The following is a 24,305-nucleotide window of genomic DNA, read 5'->3' on the forward strand; positions in this document are numbered from 1 at the left end:
TTTCCTTAGACAAAGCCTCATAAAGAAACTGATTATTTAATTTCTTCACTGAAAGTGCTAAATTCGATTAAAAGTTCAATTTAAATATGACTTTGGAACCTAATAAAGGTTCCAGCCTACTGGATTGACTAAAAATTTTTTAGGGACATATCTTTTTGAAATGTTCCTAATTTGTCCCTTAGGATATCTAAAATACCAATTTAAATTGTTAAATTTTCTAACATTGGTATTAGATGAGCATGCATGGTTTTTCAAGTTATTTACTTGTACTTTTAAATTATCATTTTCTACTTTTAATTTTTCATTTTCTAATTTAATTCTGTCGAGTTCTTCTATTGGGCAAGATTTAGCTAATATTATTTTTAAATTCTTAATTTCTTTTTCTAATTTACAGCAATCCTTAGTTAATAATTTAACAAACTTAAAGAGTTTATCGGGAGGAAGAGATCGTACCTGACTTACCTTGTCAATCTCGTTGTCCGTTTCTCCCCCTGAACTGCTGCTATCTTCCGACGTGGCTCCCCCTTCATCGATGCTCTCGATGCTCATTTCGAAAGAGCTTGACTCGCAGTCGTCGTCTTGATGACTTGCCATTAGTGCAAGTTTGGAGAACGCTTCGACTTCTGATTCGGACGAGGTATCATCCCACGTCGCTTTTAATAGCTTGGGGCAATTGTCCTTGATGTGTCCTTCATCATCAAAGTGGTAGCAGCGGATGGCCTTTTTCTTTCTACCCTACGGATGGTTAGTTTTTTAAAAATTACAAAGATTCTTGAATCGTCTTACCATCATTACCATTTCCTCGTCGTCGAGAGAAGACTCCGACTCAGGTTCGCGATACTTTGAGGGCGATATTGTGCTTGGGCTCCTTCGCACCTGCACATCTTGATTCATGCACTTCAAATGTGGAAAAGAATTCTTCTAATGTAATTTTTTCTAAATCTTTCGAAATATAAAAGGCATCTACTAGTGATGCCCATTTTGTATTTCTAGGAAATGAATTAAGGGTGTACCTTAGCGAATCTCGGTTACTTACCTTTTCTCCGAGCTCCGAGAGTCTGGTGATGATTTCCTTTATTCATGAGTGCAGATGCGCAACTGTCTCATCTTCCCCAAGTCGTAGGTTGGTGAGTTGGTTGCGGAGTAAATCTCATTTTGCGAGCTTGGCTTCGGATGTTCCTTCGTGCAGCTCAAGGAACTTCTCCCAAAGTTCCTTTGCGGAGTCATAGTTGCCGATTCGGTTGACTTCTTGTGGCGGGAGAACGCTTAGTAGATGGTCCTCTGCTTTGCCATTTGCCACGTAGTCACTCTGCTCCATTTTTGTCCAGTGGTATTTCTCCTTACCTTCCGGTGTTGTAAAACTGAATTCCATAATTAACATTAAATCAAAATTGATTTTAAAAAATACCTACATTCTCTTTTTCCAGCTAGCGAATTTCCCTTCGAATTTTGGCGGGTAGATGCTTGGTCCAACCATTATTTCATTGCTTCGTTCAGTGGTTAGTCCTCCTGAAGTGTCTTGGCTCTGATACCACTTGTTGGACCGCGGCGGCCGGCTAGAAGGGGTTGAATAGCCTAAAAAAATAATAACAAAAACCCTTCTTGACTTTTCTTAAACTAACACTTGTATAAAACAGAAAAGCAATAAATTAAAATAGAAAGTAGAGGCACAAGATGTTTACTTGGTTACAACCGGGAAGGTTGTTAATCCAAGGAATGAAACACACTAGAATATCTCCTTCAGGCGGAGAAGCATTTTACAGCAATGAAGCGCACAAAGAAAGAAGTTAAACTCTAAATGAAAGCTTACAAGTGTTGGAAATGAATTGCTTGAGTTGATGAAAAGCTTCTGGACCAAGGCTTTATTTATAGCCTTGGTCGGGGCGCCCCGAAGTGTTCCGGACACCTTGGGGGGATAAAACTTTATCCCCAAAGTACAGATCTCAGTTTGACCGAGATCTGGATAAACTTTTGGTTCGGACGCACGGAAGAGTTCGGGGGCACCCCGGCTGGGAAAGTCAATCTCGTTGACTTTTTCAGCCCGGGACTTCTGCTCCGGCTCCGTTCGCCTCAGTCCGAGTCTTCCGCTCGCTTGTGTGATCAATGCCATCCGGAATAGGGCTCACCTGAATCCAACTTCCGGTCTTCTCGAGCAGGCTTCCGCTCTAGCTTCTCGTCCCTCAGAATCGTCGCGTGCTTCCTTCCCGTCTGCCAGCGTACTCATCGGCAGTCTTCGTCCCTCGGTCGCACCCCATGCCAGCCTTCTCACTAGCTGCGTCTCTTGCTCCCCGAGCAGTCTTCCGCTCCGGCTTCTCGTCCCTCGGAACCATCGCACGCTTCCTTCTCATCCGCCGGTGTACTCTTCCGCAGCGCCGCGGCTCTCGGATGCAGCGCATGTCATCCTTCTCGCTAGCTACGTCTTCTACTTGACTACCTGTGCTCCTAAGCTCCCGCACACTTAGACACAAGGTTAAAAAATGATAGGACGTAACCTAACTTATTGATCACACCAAAACAACCTTGGGGTTCCAATAGAGCTTGCTTTGAATTTATCTATTGTAAAATCAACATCGTCGAAGCGAGCAAGATGAGCTATTCAACCCCCCCCCCGAAGTGTCCCAACAAGTGGTATCTGAGTGAGGCTGATCTTCACCAGGCTCATCACTAGAAAGGGCAAAGAGCTAGAGGAAGAAGAAGAAGTTGAAGTCCCAAACTTCTACAAGTCAAAGATTATCACCAAGGGAGCTCAACTTGAAGATGGATTTCTAAGACAAATTTAAATATGATACAAGAGCACCTCTGCCATTCGTATCTACATGCTTTGATCTTTGGAAATCAAGGATCGAAAAATTCTTAATGATGGAGATAGGACAATGGTTTAATCTAATGGAAGGATTTAAGGCTCCAAAGGATGACAAAGGCAAAATCCTCAAAAAGAGAAAATGGAGCAAGGAGCAAACTCAAAATATGAGGCGAATGACCAAGGTATTGGTCAATTTATTATGAAGTATTGGTCAATTTATTACGAAGTAATATTTTGAGTCAAATTGGGGAATATCAAGATGCCAAGGAGTTTTAGAGTAAATTAGCGAAGATCCATGAAGAACCCTTTGCTACACCAAATCAAGAAGAATCCAAAGAGGACAACTCATTAGATAAAGAAGAAGAGGACTCTAAAGTTGAGAAGTACTCAACATTGGAAGAAGAAGGAGAAGGTTCATCCTCTAGAGAGCATGAAGATAAAGGCAAAAGAGTGTACTCCTTATTTTATGTGCATGAGGATTCGGACGTTGAGAGATGCTCAACATCTGAGAATGAAACAGAAGAGGCATCTACCTGAAGGATTAAGGGGGGACATGGAGCATCATTGTCGGATCAAGAAGAAGCTTCTACATCCAGATTAAAAGAATCAAATGCCAACCCTACAAACAAAGGTATAAAGAGTTCAATTGTTAATAATAGAAATCATATTATATGCTTTGAGTGTAAGAAAAAAGGGCATTACAAAAGTAAGTACCCAAAATTGACCAATAAGAAGGGTCAAGCAGCACCAAAAGCTAAGGAGAAGACTAAGAAGGTCAGCCCCATTATAAGGAAGGGCAAAGAACGCATCGTGTATTTTTTGTGCAAATAAAATGGCCATTATCAGAGTCAATGTCCAAAGGAAAAGATTTCGACCAAGGTCAAAGAAGGAAACCTAAGTCAAGGGGGAGCTTCCAAGACTAAAGTTAAGGTACCATTAATTAGTGGTAATTCTTTTAGTCATGATAAAATGCATGCTAGAAATAATTTATATCACTTTAATACATGAAAATAGGAAGCATGATAGGATAAAAGAAAAATATGTAGTGTATCATACTAAGATTACTTAAGGATAGGAAAGTAGTGAATGGTTTGGTTAAGAATTCTAAGGATTTTAGATATAGGCCTAAAAATAGAAATGCTCAAGGATTTAATGAAAAATCAAAATATAAAGATTTTGTTGTATCGAGATCGCGTTAGAGGAGGGTGAATACACTCGTGGCTTTCACGCATTTTGGATTCGCAAAACAATGACTAACACAGCGAAAAAATAAATGCAATACAGAAAGACACAAGGAATTACTTGGTTCGGAGCCTAGGGCGACTCATACTCCAAGACCCGCGATCGTTGATCGCTTTTAGTGGGCAACAACTATAATATCGCAAATTTGATACAATAAAGGATTACAATTAAGTGCACAATTAACAGTAATAAAATATACTGACGACAAGAAAATTGATGGAATCGGAGTGTCGGGTCGTCAGGAACTTGCTGTAGCTTTGTCAGAACTTTCTCGTTAGTAGCTGGATGCAGAAAGGTTGCTTGTTAATAGATTAAAACAACTGCTCTCGAACCCTCCTTAAATAGCCTGCTTGAGGCGCCTCAAAGCCCTTCCAAGGTTGTAAAATCCTGAAAATTAGCGAATAATGATAAGGAATTTTTCGGAAATTTTTCGGAAATTTTTCGGAGCTCATATGGACGAGTTTACGGGGATAAAATAGGGCCCCGGGAAAAGCCTGTTTAGGCTACCCATTTAAGTGAGGAAATGTTATTTATAAATACATTTTCTTTTCTATTTCTTATTTCCTTCTTCCCCGCCGAAACCATGCGCCGACGCCGAACATTCTTCTCCCGATTTTCTGCCCTAACCGACGCCCCTTTCTTCTTCTCCACTTCTCATCTTCTCCGAGCCGATTTCCCTTCTCTGCCGGTTCTTCTCCTCCTCTATTTCTTTCTTCCTCACTGACGCCGCGACACCCAGAGCCTCTGTACAGCGCCGACGCCGCGTGGAACTACCGCCGGTTGCCCTAGCCGACGCCTTCTCCCCTCTGTGCTGCCACTGACACCCTACAGCCGATGCGACTCACAGCCGAACCCTAGCGCCGGTCGCGATCTCTTCTATGACAGCCACCGAGATTTTCCCTTGCCCACTGCTCTCTGCTCCGTCGGCCGTCGCCTTGTTGAGCAGCGGCGCAAGGAGTCCTCCTCGACGCTGTGGCGATCTCTGTGGCGTGGAGGTTTGTTGCTCGGGTTCACCACTGGATAGGACACCAATTCCGGCAGAGGCCAACAACTCTTGTTCCTCACAGTTGCATTTGGAGGGGAGGTTGCTGTAGAATCCAGTTTGGGGTAAGATGTATATAAATTTGAATTAATATTGAATTAAATCCATTGTTTGTTTGGCTGCATTGGATTGATTTCATTCTGGTGAGGTGTTAATGGTGGATGGAGGATAGATTCATCATGGGTTTGGAATTTGTGGATCAAAGATTGATTTTGTGTTCTTGCTAGGGTGTATGCATCTGATTTAGTGTTCATATATTTAGGTGAGTTGTTGTTTAATTTTGGGTTGGATTAAGTGTGGTAGATAAATTATGTAAAATTGATTTTTGATCTAGAAGGAGTTGGATTAAGGATTTATTTGGAGGATTAATCAGAAATCAGATATTAGTGGAGTTATCCTAATTGGGTTGGAGATTTATTTAGCTATTTTAATTTATATAAATTTAGCTAAATAAAATATATATATATATATTGATTGATGCAGGACTTGGATTCGGGACGAGCGTTTCGACATGGGAGATTACTTGATACGATCTACTTATAAAGGCGGGTACCTCTTGACTTATCTTTTATGATATTGTCATAGGATATGCATAGTATTTTATAACTACATGCAATGAACATGTTTGCCTTTGGTATGTCACTGTTTGATATCCATAGCATGTTAGGTTTGTCACCTGTGATGTATCCGTGCTTATATCTCGTGATTTGTTGCCATGATTATCTTGTTACCATGAGTATCTTAGTTTCTAGAGTGACATACCATGCTTACTGAGGTTAGGACTAGGATTTGGATTGTTGTTTCTGGCCTGTGTATCTAGATTATCTGATACTTAGGTTTTTGTGCCATATCAGATTTGTGTACCTCTATTTGTATATCATATATGATTCGGGTGTTTAGACCCTGATTCTTTGATCTGTGTATATTGTTGGTACATATGCTATGGAAGAGGGATATGATTTGGGTCTAGGTTGTTATACCTTAGAGGACTTGTATACCCTAGATCCGTGGATTTGGCTTACTGATACTGTGGTACCCATATTATGTATATATGGATTTTTCTATGCTGATCAGGATATTCCATACTTATTATGTTCAGGACATAGGGTTTTTGATATTCTATCTGACCTGTGTACTCTAGATCTTGGTATGTGACCATCGCTTTTACAGTACCCATTTTGTATGTATGGATATGGTTATGTTGATCAGTTTTTGCTATGCATAGTGACATGCATCATGATTGCATGCTGTGCGATTGTCGGCTCCACTATGGTTGAGCCCATCGCCAGTTACATGTACTGCACACACCCCCACTCATGGTTTAGTGGTATATCAGACAGGTGTGTGGTGGTTCTGCTGTTTGGCTCCGTTGGTCTGAGGACTCAGCGTGGTAGCCGGCAGACAGTTCCGCTCTGTTTGGCTCCGCTGGCATTTAGTGTAGCAGCGTAGTAGCCGGCAGACGGTGGACTCTGTTTGGCTCCGTTGGTCAGGTGACTCAGCGTGGTAGCCGGCAGAGATACCTCCCCGTCATCGTGTACCGGGAGTTGAGAGCATTGAGCTCCCCCATTTATGATTTGGGGTCACAGGACAGGAGTACTCCGACAGCATCCCGTCCACTCGGTCACTCATCAGGAGCAGTGACGACAGAGTGCACGGTTGTTACAGGTCTCACCATTTGTGTATGAGATGACTGACTGGCGTCAGGGGTGACCAGGACGCATCATTAGCATCATATGCATTGATGCATTTATATTTTTATGATTGTGTTTGCTGCATTTGGTTGCTGCATTTTGGTTGGATACATACTTTTGACCTGCATACAGGATTATTGACACTTTCGGTTTGACGACCCTTTTGTCTGGATAGGAGTTCCTGGTGAGTACAGCTTCCTCAGTTACCTTTCAGTTTTTGCGTATTCCCTATATATGATTAGGAAGCTGTATTCCATGTTTGTTGCTGTTAGATATATCTTACTACTCATGTCCATTGGTATTCGCTGAGTTGTTGAACTCACCCCCGTTGATACTATTTTTTTCAGGTACCAGGTTGGTTTTGGTGTCGCTTGGAGTATCCTGTCTGCTGGTCCCCACGTCACATCAGAGGACTTATCGGTTTTACGTATGTTTTGTTTGTTTATGTATCAGTTTGTTTAGCTCTGTACTCCGGTTTTGTTTTGGAGTGTTGATGTTGTTATGTGGTATTTTGTATTTGTTGTTGGTTGTGTAAGCCTAGCCGGCTAGAAGTTTTGTGTTTTGGTTTGTATTTGGTTTCTGTCATTTTTTTCGTATTTTGGTTTTGTTCCAGCCGAGTGGGCTGATGATATACATATAACTGCGTGGTTGTGTGTATATATATTCCAGCCGGCTGTGGCTGATGTATTTTGTGTATGTAGAAAGTTTCAGATTGTCCGCCGTACAGGGGAGGTGCTGCCGAAATTTCTTCGGACAGGGACTCCTCCAGGGCGTGACAAAGGTGCCTCAAACCTGCCGAGTCAGCCGCATGGATGAATGTTGAATTCTTCATCTCTGATCCACTTGAAGGCGCCTCCATAGCCAGTCCAAGGCGCCTCCAAGCAGTCTGAGGTGCCTCCATATCCTTTGAGGCACCTCCAGCTCTGTTGTGCACAGAGTTCAGCTCCTTTGCACCCGAGGTGCCTCCAAGCTCCATGGAGGTGCCTTGGACACTGTTCATCCGAGGGAAAACCTTGTTCTCTCATACATGCAAGACATGTTAGTCCAAAAGATACAAACATATCCTGCAAAACAAAGTTAGTACATATAATTATGATAATTAAAATACTTTGACAGTCTCCGGACTATCCGGTTCTGACTTCAGATTTCTGACCGGAAACCCTAGGTCGAACCGACGCCTAAAGTTCCCTCCGCGGGGAATGCGCCCTTACCTACTCCACTCAGGAGAGTTTACCTTTTGCCAGTTCGATCCTCCAGACCGACTGGACTTTTGCTCGGCGCTCGAGTCTTCCATTCTTCATGCTGGGCGTCCAGTCCACGACCCGTCCAAGCTTCCACCCGGTTTGCGACACCAGGATTTCAACCTAGGGTTACCACCCCCTAGGATTTTTGCCCGAAGACATCGACCCGCCAAGGCTTTCCGCATAGGATTACCACCCCCTATGACCTAGGGTTACAGCCCCCTAGGGTTTTCCGCTTGCCTAACCGCAGCTAGGATTTTTGCCTAAGTACACTTAGGACTTTTCCTGCAACGCTCATTCAACATATTCGTAAACAAAACACCTTAACTTTGAACCCTTTGGCAAAATCAAAACATAGGTTCGATCGTCGGATGCTTCCCGCACCAACAATCTCCTCCTTTTTTATTATGGCAACACAGTTCAAAGTTAAGTAAAACATAACAGTAATTATGAAAATTTCTAACAAGAAATAGGAGCATAAGTAAGCAAAAAAAAAATTTTAATTACAAAAACTTACTCCTAAAGCTCCCCCTAGATCAAAGGTTATATATTTAAATATGTTTAAATTAACTTTGACTTTTCTCTCCCCCTTTGACATAAATCAAAAAGAACCCAAGTAGAGAAAGGGTTGTTAAAAAAATATTAACTTTGTTTAGTTTTAAGCTCCCCCTGAAGGGTAGCTAATATTTGAACAAAAAATGTTTAAAATTTTAACAACAAATGTTTGGAAAAAACACTTAGCTAATTTTGAAAGTGCTTTGAAAAAACTTAGTTCTTTCAACAAAAACTTCTTTAAATAATTGCTTTGAAAAATATTTAGCTAAATTTGAAAACTTTTTAACAAGCATTGAAAAAGACTTAGCGAAATTTTAAAAATTCTTTTTAGCAATATATACATATATATATATATATATATTAAAAATAGTAATAATTTTTCAAATAATTTTTTAAAGGATTTTTAAATAATTTTTAAATAATTTTTAAATAATTTTTAAATAATTTTTCAAGAATTTTTAGAGTATTTTTAAATAATTTTTCAAATAATTTTTAAATAATTTTTCAAGAATTTTTAAATAATTTTTCAAATATTTTTTATATAAAATTTTAAAAGTTTTTTAAATAATTTTTAAAGAATTTTTCAAATAATTTTTAAAGAAATTTTAAAGAATTTTTAAATAATTTTTTAAAGGTTTTTAAAATAATTTTGCAAATATTTTTTAAAGGTTTTTAAAATAATGTTTCAAATAATTTTTAAAGGATTTTTAAATAATTTTTCAAATAATTTTTAAAGAATTTTTAATTAATTTTTAAAATAATTTTTAAAGGATTTTTAAATATTTTTCAAATAATTTTTAAAGAATTTTTCAAAAAAAATTTAAAGGTTTTTAAATAATTTTCAAATAATCTTTAATGAATTTTTAAATAATTTTTAAAAGATTTTTAAATAATTTTTTTAATAATTTTTAAAAGATTTTAAAATATTTTTAAATGATTATTGAGTTAATTAAGTTGATTTTAATTTGATTAAATTTGAATTAATTTGTTTTAAATTAAATTTACTTGATTGATATTATTGATCCATCTCACTCGATTCTAAGTTATCAATCAGGTAATCTTAAATAATTTTGTGAGATGATTATCTTTAATTTAGATTATTTCTAAGGATTAATTTATATTTGAGTTAAACTTAGGTTTTCTAATTAGTCAATTAAATATGTATTTCAAAAATTGGTTCCCAAGTCGTGGCAAGGCACTTGGTCTTCTTGGGTATGAGATCATCCACCACTTCCTAGACAGAACCGCTCAAGGAAATTATATATTTAATTTTCTTTTTCAAACCCCTAGGTTTAACTAAACAAGTGTAAATTATGCCTAAGTCCTTAAACTATCCTAAAACTAAACATGTATAATAAAAAAAATCAGACAATTCTATCTATTTATAAAGATGGTCTTTCTATTGGCTCCCCCTGGATCATAGTCTCGATATGGTCTATCAAGGTAGTAGATCTGATCCTTGGGAACCCAATATAGTCCAAGTCCAACTTGATTAACCAAGTTTGACTTGGGGACCCATGCTTGGACTATGTTTCTATTTTTTCTATTAACTAAGGATAGATATGCTTTGTATTTTCTTTTGGTTTTAAATCCAAGTCCGGATTTGTTGAAAATAGCTCGCTGTTTTCCAAGAATCAGATCAAGATTCTTGGAACTCAGGGTGAACCGTTCCAACGTTTTCTTGAGTTCTTTAATTTGTGTTTTCAAATTAGAATTTTCTTCCTCAAGTTATTGGACTTGAGTTGAACTTCCAATTTGAACTGACTCAGTTAAAGAATTCGAGTCAGTTGCTTCCTTAAGGGTTGTTACCTCCTTTTGGAGTGACTTGACCAGGACGTTGGATTTATCCAACTTTTTTAATAAATAAGGAACTAAATTCTTTAAATCATCTAATTGAGTTTCAGCGAGTAGAGAACTTACAGTGGGGTTCGGTCCTTCAGAAACGGATGCGGATATGTGGCTTCACTCGGACTCGGTTTCTGACTCGCTCTCACTTTCAAACTCGAACTCGGACTCGGTTTCGACGATGTTTGCTTGCACTGGTAACGTGAGGAAGCTTGCCAGTTCTTCTTCGTCTGACTCGGATTCATCTGACGGCTCGGACCAAGTTGCCTTTAATGTCTTCTTTCTTTGTTGATTCTTATTTGGACAGTCCGGCTTGTAGTGCCCCTTCTGGTTACAGCCGTAGCAGGTGACTCCAGTCTTGTCCTTCATGTTTGTTTGAGTCACCTTTTTCAATTTGCATATCTTCCGTACGAGCTTTACCAGTTCAGAAATAGCCTCGTCGTCGTCTTCTACGTTTGATTCGTCTTTGGACTCGAGTTTGGTTTTACGCTTTGGTTTAGTTTCCTGGGTTCTGCTTGTACCTACAATTAAGGCAATACCCTTCTCGGCTGGGCATGCATTAGTCTGCTCATGTAATTCGAATTCAAAGAACAATCCATCTAATTTAATTGAAGATAAGTCATTGGATACTTTGTAAGCATCAACCATGGATGCCCACAAAGTGTTCCTCGAAAAAGCATTAAGCGCATACCTTATGATGTCGCAATTTTCTATTCTCTGGCCAATTGCATGGAGGTCGTTAAGAAGGTCCTGGATGCGTGCATGGAGCTGGCTCGCCGTCTCAATTTCTTGCATTTTAATGTTATATAATTTATTTAAAATTAAGTCGTGTTTGCTTACCTTAGCATCGGGAGTGCCCTCGTGCAGCTCAATCAACTTTTCCCATAGCTCTTTGGCTCTTGAGAAGGGTCCTACTCTATTAAGTTCCTCCTTTGTCAGCCTACATTGTAGCATGCAGGTTGCTTTGGCATTGGCTTCAACCTTCTTCATTATGCTGGTGTCCCATTTGATGCATAAAACTAGTTCTCCGATGTCGTTATGTGGAAGCTCGAGACTGGTCTGGATAATGATCCACATCTCGACTTGCGTCTTGAGGTGGTATTCCATCTGGTTCTTCCAATAGCCAAAATCGTCTCCGGTGTAGAGCGGGGGTCGGGCTGTACTGTAGCCTTCTTGGAAAGCCATGAAAGTAAAATCTCGCACACAAAGAAAAAATGGAAAGAATGTCCCAGGACTTAATCCTGGATTAGTAGTGCGGGAAAAAGATAGAAATGGAAATTCACGAATTTTGCGAGAAAATAATAAAATAATAAAATATTATTAAAAAATTAAAAAAAATATTATTTCAAATTTTACTAAATGTGATATTTTATCAATATTAATAAGTGGTGAAGAGATGGAAATGAATTTTTCAAAAACAGTTAGGGAGGGCAAAAAATTAAAAAAAACGCTCGAATGGTAGTTGTACCAATTAAGAGCAACCCCGCTCTAATACAAATTGTTGGATCGAGATCGCGCTAGAGGGGGGGGTGAATAGCGCTTGTGACTTTCACGCGTTTCGGATTCGCAACACAATGAGTAACACAGCGGAAAAATAAATGCAATACAGAAAGACACAAGGAGTTACTTAGTTCGGAGCCTAAGGCGACTCCTATTCCAAGGCCCGCGATCATTGATCGCTTTCGGTGGGCAACAACTATAATATCGCAAATTTGATACAATAAAGGATTACAATTAAGTTCACAATTAACAATAATAAAATATACTGACGACAAGAAAATTGACGAAATCAGAGTGTCGAGTCATCAGGAACTTGCTGTGGCTTTGTCGGAACTTTCTCGTTAGTAGCTGGATGCAGAAAGGTTGCTTGTTAATAGATGAAAACAACTACTCTCAAACCCTCCTTAAATAGCCTGCTTGAGGCACCTCAAAGCCCTTCCAAGGTGCCTCAAACCTGCCGAGTCAGCTGCGTGGATGAATGTTAAATTCTTCATCTCTGATCCACTTGAAGGCTCCTCCATGTCCAGTCCAAGGCGCCTCCAAGCAGTCTGAGGCACCTCCAAGCTCCATGGAGGTGCCTCGGACACTGTTCATCCGAGGGAAAACCTTGTTCTATCATACCTGTAAGACATGTTAGTCCAAAAGACACAAACATATCCTGCAAAACAAAGTTAGCACATATAATTATGATAAACAAAATACTTTGACAGTCTCCGGATTGTCCGGTTCTGACTTCATATTTCTGACCGGAAATCCTAGGTCGAACCGACGCCTAGAGCTCCCTCCGTGGGGAACGCGCCCTTACCTACTCCACTCAGGAGAGTTTACCTTTTTCCAGTTCGGTCCTCCAGACCGACTGGACTTTTGCTCGGCGCTCGAGTCTTCTATTCTTCATGTTGGACGTCCGGTCCACGACCCGTCCAGTCTTCCACCTGATTAGCGACACCAGGATTTCAACCTAGGGTTACCGCCCCCTAGGATTTTTGCCCGAAGACCTCGATCGACCCGCCAAGGCTTTCCGCATAAGGTTACCACCCCCTATGACCTAGGGTTACCACCCCCTAGGGTTTTCCTCTTGCCTAACCGCAGCTAGGACTTTTGCCTAAGTACACTTAGGACTTTTCCTGCAATGCTCATTCAACATATTAGTAAATAAAACACCTTAACTTTGAACCCTTTGACATAATCAAAACATAGTTTCGATCGTCGGATGCTTCCCGCACCAACAGATTTAAGGATTAAAAATCAAGTCTTGAGATCAAGGCTTGAAAAATTAGAAAAGACCCTTAAAAGAATGGAAAATATCTTAAAGGGGTCAAATGGACAAAACCTAGGAATAGATAGGCAAGAGCCGTCCAATAATGATAGAGGTTTATGATACAAACCTAAAGCCAAGAAGGATGTGCCTTTATACCATAGAGTTCCATATAACTATGGAACTAACCCTACATCTAGGGGTTAAGTCAAGGCTATGAGGGAGGTCATTCCTAGAGTTAACCTTGAAGAGACCAAGGCGACTAAAGCTTTTAAGAAGCCTAAGAGAGTAACTAAAAAGGTCAAAAGGGAAGTTATCTCTAGAGTTAACTTAGAGGAATATAGTGTGCCCAAGGCTTCTAAGAAACCTAGAAAGGTCATTAGGAAGGTATCAAGGGAAGTTGCCCCCAGTGAATACCAAGAACACCCAAGGAGTACCAATCAATTTTGGATTTCTAGGAGTGTGTTCTCTATACCCTAGAAAGGTTTAGAGAGTGTCAACTCTAATTAGAAGGGTAGTTAACCTAACATTAAAGAAGTTGACAAGTAGTTGTACTCCTTGAAAATGAGAAGGATTAATTGTTTACTCTTTTGGAAGGATAAAATATGTCAAAATTTGAGGAAGCGAACTTAATTAAATTGGCACAATTAGGATAAAAGCCAAAGAAATGCCAAGTTAGGTTTTTGGTATTTTATTGGGAGAAAAAGGAGGCAACTTAGGATTAATTTTAGTTTAGTAATTATTTAGGAATACTTAGATAGATAATCTAGGTATATTATTTATGATAAATTACCATGCTTTGTTTGCCCATCATATGTCATGACATCAAAAATTTGCATTCATAATTGTTATAAAAAATAAAAATACCATGTCAAGTTATATACGTCATATAGTTATAGTATGCTTTCTTTTGGAACTTATTCATTTTGATATATGTCATAAATCATTTTCATGTATTATTTTAAATTCCTTGTAATTAAGGGCAATGACATTAATCAACAAGTGATATCCTAGGTAGATGGTCAATTTTTAAAATACCTAAATAGATATACATGAACTTTTAGATTAGGATAAACCAATATCTACATCTCACAAAGACCATAAGTTGACTTATATGTGTTTTAGTACACATTAAATACAAGTGAGATGTTAGGAGGATGAACAAAACTCATGATATTAATTTAGTGCATCTATTTGAGTTTTAGCTTCATCAAAATACATAGATTATATGTTATCCAATCATTAAGAAAGCTAGTGTACAAGTCATGTGTATTTAACCCAAAGAACGTTATTAGAAATTAGTTTTAAAAATATTTCAAAAATATTTTTGAAAAACCTTGGTGAAGGCTATCTTTTGATAGGAATCATCATTGTAATAGTTAGACACAAACTAGAGCAAAACATTGAACTTTTCAAGAATTTTTAAGTTTGTGTCAATCTTTGAAAAAAAGATGTATTTTTATAGAAAATCATTTTTTTTTCTTGATAGTATATGACATAACTAATGTCTACACAAAATTTCATAAATTTTGATAAATGTAGAATTAGTTAGAGATTTCTAAAATTTGGTCTATTTTTGAAATCAGAAATTTTAGAAATTCAATCGATCGGGCATGTTTGATCGATCAGTCGATCAATTGAACTAGGTTTTCCATGAATAGTAGCTTGTAAAATCGATCAATTGATCGATTGACCCCTAACTGAATCAATCAGTTGATTGATTCAAGTGCTTTTCTATGAATAGAGCCTTGCTGAATCGATCAGTTGATCGATTGAAAGGCTTCAATCGATTGAGTCCCAACTTTAATTAATTAGAAAAGCTAATTTTTAGCTAAAATGGTCTGATTTTAGTCCATTGAGCTGCATTTAGTCATGTTAACCATTCTTAACCCTATGAACCTTATTTATGTACATTTAAGAGCAATTTTCTTGATAAAAATGAGAATGAAATGGTTAAGGAGACTAATTTAAAGTTTAGGATGAGGTGTGCATTCAATATTGATTCTTGAACATCAAAATTTTAAATTTTGGGATTCCTAAATATTTAGGAATTCTAAGTCATTGTTGGTGCAATGATAGAAGTTTAGAGCATGTTTTGAGGGGGAGCTACTCCTTGAAGATATGAATTTATTTTTCTTTAACAAAGCCATGGAAGGTTGTAAACCTTCATTATTATGAATGCTCAAGGTTGAGCATTAGATGATGGAAATATGCTCTAAGATGAGTATGTTGGAGACAATGAAGGATATATTGTGATGTTGTGAATAACAAATGAGGTTGTGAACAACATGTGGATAACTTTTTAGGAGGAGAGTTTTTAATGTGTGCCAAAGGGAGAGAATGTATGGTTTAAGTAAGGAAACCTTCATTACCCAAAGGGGAAGGTTACCCTTTTAGAAAAGGAGAGAATGAAGAAAACCCTTATTCATGCTTTAGCATGAAGAAGAAGTTGAGGTTATGAGATTAGCCTAACTTAAACGTATTATCAAATATCAAAAAGGGAAAGATTATTGGTGCAATTTTCCTTGGGTCAAGGTTGACCAGGTTGACTAAACTTGAGTTTGCTCAAGTTTGAGTCGTGGTGTTTGAGTTTTGATGTTTGATAATATATGGAGATTGCAGGTGTAATTATCCATATAGAAGATTGATGGTCAAAGTTTGACTAGAAGTCAAGTAGGTTAAGCTTGATTGAATACTTGACTGGGAAGTTCTAACTGGAGGTTAGGCAAGGACAATAACAAAAGAAATGTTGGTAGAAGATGAAAATTTAAGTGGGTCAGTGTTGACCGGACACTTGGTGTGGAAGTCCCGATGAGTGAAGTCGAGCAGTGGAAAAATCCTAGTGAGTAAAGTTAGATGATGGAAAGTCTTAGTAAGTAAAGCTAGACAGTTTAGAAGTTCTGGTGAGTGAAGTAAGGTAGTTGGGAAGTCTTGGTGAGTGATGTCAGACAATGTAAAAGTCCTAGTGAGTGAAGTCAGGTAATATAAAAGTCCTGGTGAATGAAGTCAAAAAGTGAGAAAATCCTAGTAAGTGAAGCTAGGTGATGGAAAGTCTTGGTGAGTAAAGTCTAGCAGTTTAAAAGTCCTAGTGAGTGAAGCTAGGCAAAAGGAAAGCCCTAGTGAGTAAAGTCAGACATGTGAAAATCCAAATGGGTCAACATTGACTGAACACCTGGTGTTTGAAAATCCAAATGAGTCATGGAGGACCAGACACTCGGCACGAGATGATAAATCCAAGTAGGTCAAGATTGACCAGACACTTGGCACGAGGGGAAAAGTCCAAGTGGGTCAAAGGTTTGATCGGAGACTTGATGACGAAGTCCCAGCAAGTCAAAAATGACCGGATAATAGGCATAAATGATGATAGGCATAAAGAAGTCCTAACAGATCACAGTTGACCATATATTGGGCTAGGAAACCCTAGACTTGAATGGAGTAAGTTAGGGTTATCCAATCAGGTGATTGATTGAGCCAGAGTCTAATCGATAAGTGGATTGATTGGGTAGTACTTTTTGATGCGAGGAGCTTAATCGATCAGTCAATCGATTGAAAGGAAGTCACGTGAACACAGAAGGCTTCCTAATCGATTATCTGATTGATTGAGCTATTACAATTTATCAACCGATCGATTGGGGTTCAATTTCTTGCAATAATGTGAGGAAAGCCAGAATTATTGGTCAATCAATTCTAGGGACTTCTGTGGAAGCACAAAAGCATTCTGATTGATCAACCGATCGATACAGTAGCTCCCAATCAATCAGCCAATCGATTAGGAGATGAACGTTGCCTAGGTTATGAGGTTTGGATGACTGGGATCGTGAAGATTTGACGCGGCATTCAATTAGGAGCATGTTCAATCGATTGGGAGCCATAAAAGCACAGATATAAAGGCAATGATGAGTTCAAATGAGGCCAACTCTTCACTCCATCTTCTTCACTAGTTCTTGGAAACTTAGGGCTAAAGTCTGCACTTCCAAGTTTACAAGAGACATTCACAAGCAACAAGAGATCAAGCAAGAAGGTTTTTCATTTATACTTGTTATTTACTTCTTGTTCTTGAGTTGTTGAAGTTTCTCCACCTCTGAATTATTCCAAGAAGGAGTGTATTTTATAGTGGAGAGTGAGTTCGGTGTGGATCCTTGGATTAGTAATCTCATCATGAGGTGGATACCAAGTAAATTCTATTTGTTAGCATTAAGAGTTTGCTTTTGAGTTTATCTGCTATAAATCAATATCGACGAAGTGGGCGAGTGAGCAAGACAAGTTATTCACCTTCCCCCCCCCCCCCTCTAGCTCTGGAGTATCCCAATAGAAACCCTCTTCCAAGTAGGAGGAAGAAGTCCTCTGCTCCAAGATTCCCCAAACAAGGGTTTGCATGACCCTTTTATACGTCCTCCCAAGCTGTCCAGATCTACAGAATTACTTGACTATACCAAAACTAGTTTTTCGACCCTTGAACCTAGTTTTCTCAAGTTAGACTCTGAATCAAAGTTGTAGATCTTAAAATGAACCTGTTATATCAATAACATTAGGTTAGGATTATGATTCATCAACCTGCTAGTTCTTTTTATGATGGAAGATCAGGGGACTTTTTCAGGGAAACGAGACAGAGAGTGAAACTTCGCGAAACCCTCACAAAGGTTTATGTACAAAGAACAGGTATGCCTCTTTGGGTTGTAGCCCAAGACAACTCAACACGAGATAAGAGAAAGAAATAATAGTAACTTGGTCTCGGGCATCTACTATTATACCCACAATGATTGGCTATACAATCGCTATTCATAATGGAAAGGAACATTTACCTATTTATATAATGGATTGTATGGTGGGTCACAAATTGGGAGAATTTGCACCTACTCTGTCTTTTACGAGACACGCAAGAAACGATAATAAATCTCGTCGTTAAGTTCATTTCTTATACTTTATATACTTATGTATTTGTATTTAACTATACCAAAACTAGTTTTTCGACCCTGAAACCTAGTTTTCTCAAGTTAGACCCTGAATCAAAGTTGTAGATCTTAAAATTAACTACATTTTCATATATTGTTAGACCAATAGATCCAACTAAACCGAAAGTTATGGTCATTCAAAGTTTAGTTTATAGTTTAGGTCGCACATACAGATCTGCCAGATTTATAGTGCTCTACTAAATCAGTATTTTTGACCATTAGATCTAGTTTTCTTGAGTAGACCCTAAAGCAAAATTATAGATCTTGAACTTATCTACATTTTTATATTTAGTTTGACCCGTAACTTAATTGAAAAAAAAGTTATGATCATTCAAAATTTGGTCTATAGTGTAGGCAGAGGCCCGCCACGGTCTCTCGTGTTTAGCTCAGGAAAATGCCCATTTCTGCCATGGGTTGTGCCCAATAGCTCGGGTGCCCATGGTGAGCTCTGTTGGGAGGTGTTTTGGGGTTGTTTTTGGCTCATTTTCTTCTGTATGAACACATTTATGTTATGATACATTGTCAAAATGTGTTCCTTGCTCAAAACTTAATTTAATGGATTTTTGAATCCTTTTTCTTCGTAAACGTTTCGTGTGTTCGGCTTGATAATGAAGTTTGATGTTCAATGCTCCATTTTAGCTCCAAATTCACGTCCTATAAATGAAATTAAGGAAAGAGCAGTTCTCCAAACTAAAGCAATAAACTAAAGCACACAAATATAAAAATATGAAATATATACATATAAAATGAGATAGGATGTGTGTTAAACCACGATAAAAACCCTATATGAAATGCATACATCATTCAGCTCCCCCAACATCCTACTCAGCTCTCTTGATTTGACATGCTCGTACTATTCAACTTCTCCCCATCGATTTGACTCAATCTTCCTTCACTTAGCGGACCCAACCCTTTGGCCCAATTAATTATATGGGCTTGTGCCAACACTTGGATTGACGTAACATGTGGGATGTCATGTGGGGTATCAGAGCACGTGGAGCGGTATAATTATACAAATAAGGGATATGGGAGACATGACTACATGATACGACAAGGATATAGTGATGTGACGTCTTCCTTATTATGACATGATGTTCAATTAATGAGGAAAGAGGTATTATTTCTTCAGCAATGCTATAAAAGGAGCTTGCTCCCACTGACAAAGGTATACATACGCACACATACATACACATTCTTCATCTACTGTTCATATTCTCCTTCACCCCTATCGGAGACTGACTTGAGCGTCGAAATGGACAAACTGGGGCACTCTGCCTCTATTCTAACCCTTTTCTTCTCCCTCTCTTTCTTGCAACCTTTAGAGACTCTCTTGGTGATAGACCCTCTTGTCTTCGGCATATGATGACTTTGTCAACACAAACGATATCTCATTGGTGGCTCACCCATCAGCAGTCTCAAACAGGAATAAATTTAGCACCGTCTGTGGGAACTCTAATGTCTTGAACTGAGATGTTGAGATGATGGCACTGGAAGACCTCCCATCATCACCATGACCCACGAAGACTTCAACCAGTTGGTTGTAGCCAAGGTGCAATAGGCATTACAGAGGCAACAAACAGAGAACCCTTCGCCTTTAAAGATAACCTTGGCATTAGTCGAGATACCCCAAGTGCCCGACAGAAGGTCGAGGTCGCTACGACTGACTGAAATCCCTCCAACTTTGATCCTGACTCTCACTAGGACTTTCATGAGGCCCAAGCAGTCATTTGAGTCTTCTACCAGAGAGATGCCTCCCTAAGACCCTCTTCAAGGTAAAGGCCCATCTACCGATGACACGAAGAATTCTTTGGGCACTACTTTTTCTCAGAGTATCCTTGAAAATAGGCTACCTCATCATTTCTGACCATTATAGATCAAGGAATACACAGGAACAACTGACCCGGAAGATCACCTATGCAAGTTTTAAAATGTAGTCCTATTGCATCAATATACTAACGACATCAAGTGTCGAGTGTTCCTGACAACTGATTTAAAGGTGGTTCAATCGACTCCCCATCTCCTCCATCCAATCTTTAGAAGACTTCAATACCGCTTTCCTGCATCATTTCACCATCAGCAGAAGATACCACAAAACTCCACTCAACTTATTCACTCTCAAGCAGAAGTCGAAGAAAACTTTGAAAGACCCATGGAATTGATAATGGTCTAGTTGGTCCAACAGTTGTCCCTACACCTAGCCCAACATCTATCCCTACACCTGGCCTTAAATTTGATCACAGTTCAGAAACAGTAATTCCATGGTTTGAACTTGCTGGTTCAATAGTTTTTAGCAGGCCGACTCTTAACCTTCATTATCTAAAACAATTATGATTCACGATTTGGAACCACTAGTTCATGGTTCGATTCACGATTTATCATGGTTCAAGATTATTATATTATTTTTAAAAGATATATAAATTTATAAAGTCATTTGCACACTATTAAACTATGATTATTAAAAATAATTATATAGTAAATGAAAATTATTAATTATTTATCAAATAATTAACTAACACATGAAATCATTTACCGACAAACGATTATAAATTAACTAAGAAATAAATAAGCAGTCTCTCTTACTCTTCTTCCAATTATTAAAAATAATAATATAACAAAAGAACACTATTGATTAGTCATTAAATAATTATCTAACCCATTCAAGTATTAATGGTTATAGTCTAGTTGGTTAGGAGACTTGATGCTCATTTCGGAGATCTGGATTCGAGTCCCAACATTAATATATCTATGGCCCTAAATCTGAATTCGACAATATAAATTAAGAGTAATAAATTTTTAAATTTGTAAAGGCTTGATTAAATTTATCAAATCTCATTATAAGATCTAAGACAATGGTACTCACTAACCATTACCATACACTAATGGGTTCCTAAGATTCTTTGGATCGAAAATATCAAACTTTTAAATTATCAAATAATGTAGGTCCATCAGCCAATTTTGTCCGTAAATGGATGATAGACCTAGATAACTCCGAATTATTTCAAATCAAAACCAATGTACTCATGGAAGCCTTCTTGATATATCTATGCTCTCATATCTAAATTTGATAATGTAAATTGAGAGCAGTGAATTTTTAAATTTACAAAGACTTGATAAAATATCACAAGTTCATTATAAGACTTACGACAATGACACTTATTAACTAATACCACCAACAAATTTCTACGACTCCCTTATCAGTGGTGTAGCTAGAATTTTTAACTAATGGGGGTGAATTCAATAAATTTAAAAAATTAATACAACACAAAATCAAATTATTCAACTCAAAAATACTTCAAATATAAGATGAAATTTTTAAAAATTCCAAACATTATTGTAAGTTGATTTTCACAATCCAAAAGCTTAAATTTCAAATTTAAAGGGCTGAAAATGAATTTAAATTTGAAATTTTTCACTAACAATCCGTCAATGCCTTGGTTCTAGTTGAAACAATGATCTGCCGATCCCTAGAGCTTATATATGACTCAAAGTTGAAGAATCATTTGTGATCTCATTTCCTCATAATATTTAGCATTCATATATATAGGACCTTTATTCCAATCTAAATAAGCATCCAACTAGCAATTTAATAAAATAAAATTTACACTTACAACTCTCCTTTAATTAATGAAACATGAAACAAGAAAGGAACAACTCATTTCTCATGCTATAGTTGTGGTTGGCTGACAAAGAGGAAAAAGATCTAGCTGCTTGTAAAGGGATGCTTGTTGGAAAAATAAAAGGAAGAATGTTGCTTTTGAGAAAAACAGAGAAAAGAAGATATGGATGAAGAAGCAAAAGAAGAGAGCTTTACTTTCTTCGTTAGCAGTCTCGATTAGCTTCGGTGAGCTTGGCAATGACACAAAGAGAGCAAAGCAAGACAAAATAGGGCTATACTTGAGGCGTCAACAAAATCCTAGAAAACATGCAAAGAGGAAGAAGATACGAGGGCTCCTTTTATTGTTGGAAGAGACTGCAGTTGAAGCTGTGTTTCTTGCTTGCAGGAGAAGAGAAATGAGAAGAAAAGAGAGCCCTTGTACTTGACAAGAGGAGAGAAAAAAATTACAAGTTTATTACAATTACAGAAGAAAAGGAGAAGAAAGATACAAGGAAGAAGAGGAAGCGAAAAATAAAAGAGATGGATGAGTAAGGACATGGTGGTGGCGTATAGGATGATGGGGATTGCTATGTGCATAGGGAGAAAAAAGAAAGAGAAGTTTCCTTAAAAATATTGTAATTCATTTTAAACTGATTGAACAAATTGTTTAAACCTTAAACTTAGTTTAATCGTAACTTGGTCAAATCAACTCCAAAACAATCTCGATTTGAACTAATATAATCCTTATCTCCACGCCTACCCATTGGATTTAGTTCGAATCTGATCTGATTTTAATTTAGCACCCTCATTTTGTGTTCTATGATTTGATTAATCCATTTATTATTATAGATTTTATTTTTAAAATTCAATACTTAACATTCCTTAACAATCCAAGTTGCAATATTTTCTCATAAAAGTGGTACCAATGGATAACTTAGTTTGAGGGTTTTTCAAATATGAGGTCAATTTCAAATTTCCAACAACGAGGTAATGAATCGACTAGTGAAAATGACAGTGAGAGTTTGATATTAATTTTTGAAAATAAATCTGAGGGGCAGTCACACCCCATGAGGGCCCTCATCCCCATGTGGCTATGACAATGCCCATGATTTAAAAAATATCAAACTTTTGAATTTTTAAATGGTATAGGCCCATTAGTCAATTTTATCTGAAATTGACTAATGACTATAGAGAACTCTGAATTGTTTCAAATAGAAATGAATGTACTAGTAGAAGCTTCATTAATATATCCATGTCCTTAAATCTAAATTCTATGATATAAATCTAGAACAATGAAATTTTTATACTGGCAAATACTTATAAATATAAGACCTATGATAATGATAATCACTAATCAATACCATAGATAAGTTCCTAGGACTCTCTTGATTTGAAAAATATCAAACTTTTTAAAATTTTAGAATGGTATAGGTTGATCAACTAATTTTGTTCGAAATTAATTAATAACCTAGAGAACTAATCACTTCAAACTAATATCAATGTACTCCTGAAAGTTTCCTTAATGTATTATATCTTTAGATCTAAATTTGATAGTATAAATTGATAACAGTAAAATTTTGAATTGATAGAGCAAAAATTTAAAGATGCATGCTATATAATTATTCAAGAAAGAAACATGAGGGGTATAATGGGCATGTGGTGTGTGATTGTGATATTATGAAAATTAGGTATATGAAATAAGAAATCCTGAAATCTACACAATTTAGTAGAATGCCGGAAAAAACATAAGAATGCCTATAAAAAATGAATGAAGCAAACAAATTAAACTATCACACACAAAAAAAAAAATCAAAAGGATATTTCTTTAATAATTAAAATTGGAATCATAATCCTGTTTTATATATTAACAATAAAACTTATTCATCTTAAAATAACAACACAATTTACCTCAAATAAAATCCTAATTAACTATTATAAAATTATATTTAAACAACTTAAAAATTTGTTAATTTTTTTTGACAATTTTAAATAGGTTCAAAAATACTAATTGTGTCGCGTAAGGTAAGATATTATTGATCAATATTCAGTATCATATTAATATAATCCATATATCATGTTTCTTTAACTCAAATAGTAGTCTGAAGATTAAAAATACAAATTTAAATAATAAGCGCTCCGAACTATTCTGGGTGCCCCGGGCGAGAAAATCAACCTCGTTGACTTTTTTCAGCCCGGGTCTTCTGCTCCGGCTCCGTTCACCTCATACCGAGTCTTCCGCTCGCTTGGGTGATCTCTGTCATCCGGAATATAGTTCACTCAAACCCAACTTCCGGTCTTCTCGAGCAGGCTTTCGCTCCGGCTTCTCATCCCTCAGAATCACCGTGTGGTTCCTTCTCGTCCGCCAGCGTACTCATCCACAGTCTTCGTCCCTCGGTCGCACCCCGTGCCAACCTTCTCACTAGCTGCATCTCTTGCTCCTCGAGCAGTCTTCCGCTCCGGCTTCTCGCCCCTCGGAACCACCGCACGCTTCCTTCTCGTCCGCCGATGTACTCTTCTGCAGTGCCTCGTCCCTCAGACGGACCGCGTGCCGTCCTTCTCGCTAGCTGCGTCTTCCGCTCGACTA

General features: G+C 37.6%; 1 protein-coding gene across 1 annotated transcript in view; it reads right to left on the reverse strand.

The window, feature by feature from the left end:
• The window catches only part of LOC122039903 (protein YABBY 2-like), a 60,748-nt gene that overhangs the window by 31,259 nt on the left and 5,184 nt on the right, over positions 1–24,305 (reverse strand). The window contains exon 3 of the mRNA XM_042599320.1: positions 4,899–5,133. Within this exon, the coding sequence (XP_042455254.1) occupies positions 4,899–5,133 (235 nt within the window). The remainder of the gene's footprint in view (positions 1–4,898; positions 5,134–24,305) is intronic.

Source organism: Zingiber officinale, chromosome 1B (assembly GCF_018446385.1).
Source record: "Zingiber officinale cultivar Zhangliang chromosome 1B, Zo_v1.1, whole genome shotgun sequence".
Lineage (NCBI taxonomy): Eukaryota > Viridiplantae > Streptophyta > Magnoliopsida > Zingiberales > Zingiberaceae > Zingiber > Zingiber officinale.